General features: G+C 40.8%; 1 protein-coding gene and 1 long non-coding RNA gene across 3 annotated transcripts in view; one reads left to right on the top strand and one right to left on the bottom strand.

Moving 5' to 3' along the window:
* The window catches only part of LOC118412238 (neuropeptide FF receptor 2-like), a 26,859-nt gene extending 23,298 nt beyond the window's left edge, over nt 1–3,561 (top strand). Inside the window, exon 4 of the mRNA XM_035814960.1 lies at nt 835–3,561. Within this exon, the coding sequence (XP_035670853.1) occupies nt 835–1,558 (724 nt within the window). The 3' untranslated portion in view covers nt 1,559–3,561. The remainder of the gene's footprint in view (nt 1–834) is intronic.
* On the bottom strand, nt 3,034–8,224 carry LOC118412239. Of its 2 annotated transcripts, none has more exons than XR_004830746.1 (4): nt 7,897–8,224; nt 6,493–6,588; nt 5,438–5,534; nt 3,034–4,309 (listed from the first exon to the last, which is right to left on the bottom strand). It is a non-coding gene; the product is annotated as an uncharacterized LOC118412239 (long non-coding RNA). The 2 variants fall into 2 exon arrangements; XR_004830747.1 differs by lacking the exon at nt 7,897–8,224 and adding an exon at nt 6,761–7,702 and having other exon boundaries at nt 6,493–6,727.
* Nucleotides 8,225–8,458: the final 234 nt, after the last annotated feature.

The raw sequence follows: 8,458 nt of genomic DNA on the forward strand, positions 1-8,458 counted from the left end.
TTTGTCAAGGAATGGATGATTATTTTATGCTTAAAAACATGTACTAATTCGGCGAGCAGTGGATATAAAGACTTACTTAGACTTAGCAGCTCCCACGTTGTGCGACGCATGAAGCAGGTCATATAAAGGTACAAAAGGTTCTTAAACCTAAAACTCACTCCCCTCATTGGGTTACTAACCACATCCCTTCGGGGACGTGGAGCTCATCATGTTAATAGAAAAATCAATGCCAGGGTTGCCTCTCCAAATTCTCCAGCCCTTTCTGCATCATCATGATTACAGGTTGGCGAGAGGTTGGGGGGAGTACAGTGGAGACCTTTACAAGTACAATTAGGGCTAGGCATAGCTGCACGTAGTGCAGATAAGGATGTATACATGTACTGCGTTCTTAAGTAACTTGAGGTTTTCCTTCTATTATTGAGTGGTTGAATGTGACGTCATTATGATTACCTAGGCTCCGAGCCCAGTTTTTTCTGGACAAGTGCATCATGACGTTTGAACTGTTTGGGTACATGCCACCTGTCTTGTCTCTTACTTTTTCATACTTCCATTGTGGTTTTCTTTTGAGTGAATTTTCAGTTATCGTTTTTATCGTTTTATCTCGTAATTCATCATTGATATATGATATATTTTTCTTCTCAAAATATTGTTGAGTTCCCATTACTGAATATTGCATAGTTTCATTCTTCCGTTGTAATGGTTCCTCCCTCAGGGGGTGATCATAAGTATAGCGATTGAATTTATCTTAAATCAGAATTGATAACACGTATCAATTTTATAACCATAAAGTTTGCCTTCCATTTCTCACACGTAGATTTGCCCCACCTACAACAGGTACTACGCTGTTCTGTATCCAACAGTGAGCAAGTTCACGGTCAAGAGCACCATTTGGACCATCCGACTCATCTGGTTCTTGGCCATCATCATCGGCATTCCAGTGATGATCGTCATGGGCCCGCTGGATGGTGGAGACCGCTTTAGCGGCACACAGATGTGTGTGGAGCACTGGCCTACAGACGACTACCGGAAGGCCTTCACTGTCAGTCTCCTTCTGGTGTGCTTCCTCCTTCCACTCAGCATCATCGGGTACCTCTACGTCCGTATCGGCTACCGGATCTGGTTCAGCATGACGCCCGGACAGACCAAAGCTGCCCATGACGCTCGTGCTTCCGTCACAAAGCGGAAAACGAAAGTCGTGAAGATGCTTCTGGTCGTGGTGGTGCTGTTCACTGTGACGTGGCTGCCTCTCCATATCGTCATGATGTTGGGCGACTTCGGCAATCTGAGCCGCAAGCAACAACACGACCTCTGGATCTACGTGTTTCCCGTGGCGCATTGGCTGTCCTACATCCACAGCGCGATGGATCCGCTCATCTACGGCTACTACAACCGTGCCGTCAGGACAGAGTTCAAGACCATGCGCACCCGCAGCATGCAGAGCTCCATCGCCATGACGTCCTTCAGCGACGGTCGCACCAGGATGTCGACAGTCACCTCCCGGTCCGTGCGCCGAGCCGCCGAGCACACGTCTACACCATCGGAGCTGATTAGAGATTAAACACTTCACACTGATCACTGCAAGTACATCGTACACAAATACTGTACCCACAGTAGAAGGTGTATAACACAATGACAGGTGGTAGATATTTTCAAATTTCTACCTGCGATTCTTGTACTCTATCCCTGTGATCTCAAAACATAAAAGGAGTCACAAGGCGTGAAAACACAGTACTTCGTCGGTAAAAATTGGCTGATATGTAATTTTTCGGAATGTAGAAATGGTAGCTTGAAGTTGCGGACGTAGAGGTACCGTCATCTGCTGTACATCACCTATAGACCAAATCTGGTAACCATTCTCAACAGACTTGCTTAAAGGTGTCCTATCAGGCAATTGCAGCCCACGCTTCCAGTCGACCTTTCTAATTACTGCCCACAGAGCAAAGTGTTTGAAACGAACCCCTTCAAAATTTGCCCCCCTTTCGCTATTGAATTGGGCGAGCAGACAGCAGATCCCTGCACCGTGGGCATACCGGAAACTCACAATAGTATGGTTACCAATCTAACATGTAGCTGACCTTCTACTAGTTAGCTTTCGCCTGTGTGTATCATTTTAGGAATGTATCATAACAAAAATTGAATTTGATTCCAGCTAGGGTAGATTGTAAAAGAAACAAGATGTGAAAACCAAGCAGGAATTTCCTAACCACGAAGCAAACCTGCAGTGTTCATATGCATAATTCATTAAGAGAAATAAATATTTAACCTTTGTAATGTACACAGAACAGCTGCTTCGAGGAAGAAAAGATGTAAACAATCGATTAGATGATGTTTTGTCAAAGTGCCTGTGGTGACAGTAAGGATGTTATAGTCGTATATTTGTCATGGAAGTATTTTGCAGTTGCTACATGTATACGTTTGAAAAAAGGACGAATATATACAGAAATATAAAACATATAGTATGTATTTACAGTATTGGATTATAAAGATAGCCATTGGAATTAGTCGTAAAAGGGAATTCTATAAGTAATACTTATGTTTCAACCAAGGTGCCAACGTACCGTGAATAGTTCAGTCTAAGATTTGTGACGCCTGATGCTACGTTCACGTTTTTTTTACTTCTTAATGTGAGAGACGTTGAGCAACCCACATGAGTCGTAGTGTCTCTTGACTCACAGAATGAATAACTGTATGATATTTATGTCAATCTAATTAATTTCTCGTCTTGCACCGTATGTACCAACTTGATGGGTCTTCGGGGGGAATGTATTTTAATTAGGATTGGGTGAAACTTTGTTGTGAAATGACTTGGGCGACACGGTGCCTAGAATTTATACAAGCGTACAGACATAAGGGCGCCTTTCGCACTGTGCTGTCAACTGGTACGTCATCAGTTCACCTTAATAGGTGATCTCCAATTGCAAAACTATTCCCCAAAGAACAGCATGATGATGTACGTGACGTTTGTATATTTGCAGACAAATTCAGAGGCCGCAATGTAAATATTGGATTGTATCTGATTGATCTACACGATACTTGAAGGTCCATAACAAAGGGACTTTTTTTTATTAAACGAAAAATACGAAATACATACACATTGATACTGCACTCAAGCTAAGAGCTCATGTTGGCGGCACCGCTAACAAAATACAGTCAATGACATACACAAGGGTACGGGAATCGTCATTATGAGTATATATAACAGAGGTGATATAAAAAAGATAAAGCTAACATAATGCCAATAGTGTATAGTAACGGTACTAATATTATAACAACAGAAAATCTATTAATTATGAAAAGCGTTTCGTTTCTAACAAATACGACTGAGCATTAGCTATAGAGGAGAGCAGAGCTAGAGGCGCACCTCTAATTAACAAATGTATAGTAGCTGTTTCTGATAAGGCATTTCTATTAAGAGTTAAGAAATTAAAATTTTCAAGTCGGTCAAAAAGAAGTAAACGTTAGTTGATATATTTAGGGCAGTGCAATAGGTAGTGGGAAATGCTTTCGCATCGGCACCCGCAACGACAGGAAGGATTATCAACTAAGTTACGCATAAAGAAACTATGATTTAATCTGCAGGTGCCGACACGAAGGCGCGTAAGAAGGACGCAGGTGTACCTTCGACCAGAGCTAAAATAAGTAGGAACAACAGGACGTACAGACTGAATTAGATACTTTTTGAATAAATGGGGCTCAGCGAGCGAATACTTAGATCAAGACAGTTCCACTTCTGAACTGAGTATGGTACAAAAGATCTTAGAAAACGATTGGTAGTACAAACTGGCATTTCAATGTTTAATTTGTTACGTATGAAGGTTGTATGACGTTGCCTCAGAAACTGCCGGTGGTAAAGAGTCAGTTAAATACTGTCGAGCTTGGCTATCTATTGACAATCTTATGAAATAGAAGAAGGGAATTAACATAACGTCGCTTGGATAGTTTTTCCCAGCCGAGCTCCTGAAGGAGGGAAGAATATAATGACCCCCTCACGGCGCCAGATACCACGAGGAAGCATTCATATTGCAGCCGCTCAATACGTCTAGAGTCAGAATCTGAGCAGCTGTGCCAAACAACATCGGCATATTCTAGAGACGGTCTTGTAAATATTTTCCAAAATTTGGCGGGGCAACTTAAATTTTAGGTTGTTAATGATTCTAGTTCCAACAACAGCCGTGCCATATTTCCAACAAACAGCAGGTGAAGAGACAGCAGTTTTCTACGTCGTCGCCCCTACTGTGGCGCGGAGGCTGCTGGTTCACGTGAACATCTGTCGGCTGTAGGTACTGTACCTGCTGCTGAGGTTGTAGCACTAAAGGGCACAAATTTACATTTCGTTTGTTAAAGCCTTTTTAATCAAATTCAACAAAAGCTTGGTGTTACCATTGTTTGAAAATGAAGGACATCTCATCAAAATCATACAGCATTTTGTACACCGGAAGTTAATGTATTAAAGAAAAGTCAAATGATACAGACTGAGCTATGTCTGAGAGCTATGGATTCGGAATTATCTATTGTGCTCTTTGCATATTTTTGTCAATTGCTGAGTCTACAAAATCAAAATAAAGAATATTATACAAGAAATATTTTGTAGGGTCTATGATGAGGATCATCTATGCCAAATTCATATTTCATGTAAGAAGTTGCAAAATTACTACGGTTACTAAGGTCTCAAGTCTCAACATAAAAATGTGCGCACTTAAGGTGACATCTAGCCGAACTGACTTGAACTGCTTAAACATGAACTTCATTCACTCCACACTCCACCCACCAAGATTGGGGAAATGGCATGGAATCCTTATTTTAGGGCGTATGTTTCTTAAGGGGGAATCAGCTTCAAAGGAAAGATGTAGTACGAGGGGCATTCAATAAGTAATGCCCCTGACCCACTTCCAGTTGTCTGATCTAAATGAAATTTTGCATGTGTAATGAGTCATATCTCTATGGGTTATGTTGCAAAAAACAGCTCTAAACTAATTGTGGTTACTGATTTACTGGTGTTTGAACTGGGTCAGGTGTGAAATGGACCAGGTGTGAAATGGAACCAATTGAGTGTCGTGCAGTGATCCGGTTGTTGTATTTGAAAGGACGCACACCAAAGGGGACTTTTGATGAAATGAAAAAAACTTATGGTGATGATGCCCCATCATATGACCTTGTAAAACGCTGGCATCCTGAATTCAAACAAGGTCGGAAGTCTGTGGAAACAGCTCCCAGACCTGGTCGTCCCTCTTCTGCCATTGATGAGGCATCTGTCGGAGGACCAACCTGGGATGTCCTACAAGAACGGTGTCCAGAGCTACATCAAATAATGGGAGAAATGCAAAACTCTGGGTGGTTCCTATGAAGAGACAGACTAATAACTGTGCCAAGTTTCATTAATCTCCTGCTATGGGAAATGGGTCAGGGACATTACTTATTGAATGCCCCTCGTATCTACCCGCTGCTTGTGAGTTCTGCTGTGGTGCCATCATTGGTGCTACTTTTCCACCTGCATACACCTGTGGACCTTGGGGAGGGGGGTAGGCTGCCATTGGCTGATGGAGGGCAACAAACACAAATTTGAAATTAAAAGTATTACAGGAGATTTCTTCTGATAGTTCCTTAAATGTGTGTACTCTAACAAGAATTAGCAGATACATTGCAAGCATGAAGTTCATAAAAGCAACATACCCAAACGTCTGAATTGAGAAAATATCTACATTTTCTTTCGCCAGTAACCGTTCGCAGACACGAACACAACTTATATTATGTCGCTAGTAGCATAGAAATACCCAACCTGATGTATGTTATAGTTCCCTTTAATACCTACCGTAGATTCCACTAGTATTGTAGCAACTGAAATTGTTGCAATATAACGTATATGTGTAGTATTAGACTGTACCTTTTGTTGTATATACATTGCCATACATTGTCACTGATGCAATTGTTGCGCAATAAACCATCTATCTGTCTATCTTATTCAGTAAATTAATTACTCGTTTTCATTCTCTATGTTTACAAGTACATTAACAAGTTTTCTTTTGTTTGCAGGTTAGTTTGTCCAAGCCTTCAATATACAACTAGAGTTCCACGACCACAAAACTTCGCCAATTTGTGTTAATCTATTCCACTGATAGATTAAAAAATGTTTCTCATTCAAATAAAGTCCTCATTAACATAAATTATCAGTTGATCATCCTCTTTATTCAAATAACACAATAATATCATGTCGTTCAAAGTATGAAAGTCTAATCTTAGAAAGTATTGTAGCATTTCGTCATAATTCATGTTCATGAGACCATGATTTGCATGATGCGGAAATGCCAGGTGAACTGTTTTCAAACTTGACCTTCGCTACAACAAGTTCCCAAATATCACGAAGATCCATTAACAGCTTCTGCTGTTGACCTACATACAGACGCATACCACAGCCACTCCACCAGGGCATGGCTGAAAATATAACCTTCCTGGCGAAGGTAATAAAGTTTTATCTACGTTTAAGTTGAACTTCACCTGTTGTGTGTAGGGGGGTGGTTGCGCATCGAAGCCGATTGGCGGAGGCGCAGAGCCTGCTGGGTACTGTGGCTGTTGCGTGGGGTAACTCATCACCTGTCAATTAGATAAAGAAGGTCACCCTTTTTCAAGACTACAACAGGACAACGTACATTTGCCTACAGAGGTGCTAAACACTTTAACTCACTACCAGCTGACATTAAACAAGTTCCAACCCTGAATTTATTTAAATCAGCTCTGAAACTCCATGCACATTCTCAGTAGTGACCTCTGACATCCTGAACAACTTATCTGTTGACCTGGATTGGATTTATGGATTATGATTTTGATTTGTCTGCAGTCTTTCATGTTTCATTTGTACTCATATGTTCCGATGTGTGTGTCTATTTATTTTCTTTGTAATATGCTTTTATTTCCTTGTATGTGAAACTGGGCCCTATTGAAAATCGGTTTGTCTAAACTGAATAGGCCACCCAGGCGTTTGAAAATAAACAAACAAACAAATGATGCAGCATGATTCAACAAAATACATTGAAGTCTAAATCTACACATCAGACTCGATTGCGTAATGTAGGCAAACGTACACGTACGGTCAATGAAAAAACAAGAAGGTCAAAGTTTTTAACCATCACTTACTTTGAAAGTACAAAGGGGATGTATGCAAACTGCATTATGTAAATAGACCTGGTGGGAAAATGTCCTCATGCAACTAAGGGAACCAAGTGTAATATATCTCCAAACATACGAAACAACAAAATCAAAACAACCAAACTTTGCAAAACAATAGATCGATGGCACACCTGGCGTGGCATACAACTGATTTAACATTATCCTATACTACAATATTGCAATATTGCGTTCGGTAGTGAGAAATGTACTGCGACGATTGTAAGAAGTTAAGACATGTGCAACGTTTGTGGCCGACAGTTCTTTGCCAGGATTGGGCTCGTCAGTCATACCAGGACACACAAGAGTGACTGAAGTCAAGGTCTTCATCGAACCACGATGGACAAACAACAACAACCAACATTGTCTAGGTCACCTCAACCATATATTATTTCATAGATATTATCAGTCATTGGCGAAAGGTAGCGGATGGCCAGTTACAAAACCATGATATCCATTTGTTTGAGTAACTTTTGTATTCTGTCTTTTGTTACCTGGAGATCCAACGTTTTTCGAAGTAGTTTCGGCATGTAATGTACTTGTATATTGACACATGTGGCTCCAAAACCCACTACATGGTCATGTTTAACGTTTAGACACATTATTTTCTTGAAATCAAAAAATACTATGATGGTATATTTCCAGCTATATACAAAGCTATTGCGACTCTTAATTAGGTACGTAGCTTCATTCGCAGACAAATGCGCTTCAAACATAAAGTAACCCTGAAGAACGTACCTTACGTCCTCGGACAAGAAAGTCACAGAAAGATTTTACTCCTGTCGAAAATGGCAGTCTGTCTTATTAGCTTTCTCCGCTCGTCGCAGCAGCAAAAGCAAAGTTGAAGAGTTCTCAAGCAGTTCCTCCCCTCTCGATCCACAGTGTCTAGTACGCCAAAACTGCTGGCCAGCGGCTGATCACCATTTGCGCCTGATCGGTCATTGTGACAAAGTACAAAGTTTCTAGGCAATGTTGGATTGTGCAAATAAACATGGGGTACAAATGGTAACTGTGAAAGGCATGTGTATAAACAGCTGTGTAGTAGACATTTTCTCACCTGTGTATCACCCTAGCTAAGTCATACTTTCACTCTTACTGAAAAATATAAATGTGTACTGTATGGGTAATGAATGTTGCTATCTTGTTCAAGGTTCCAAAATTACAAATAACTATTCTTGTCTTATCGCAAATGGTTAATAAACAACCGTATTGCAAATAATTGTAACTGCGACACCTTTGTACAAGCGCAAAGCGCCTGATGCTTTGGCTAGGATTACAAGAGTTATATCGACACCCAGGA

This window comes from Branchiostoma floridae, chromosome 3 (genome assembly GCF_000003815.2).
Source record: "Branchiostoma floridae strain S238N-H82 chromosome 3, Bfl_VNyyK, whole genome shotgun sequence".
Lineage (NCBI taxonomy): Eukaryota > Metazoa > Chordata > Leptocardii > Amphioxiformes > Branchiostomatidae > Branchiostoma > Branchiostoma floridae.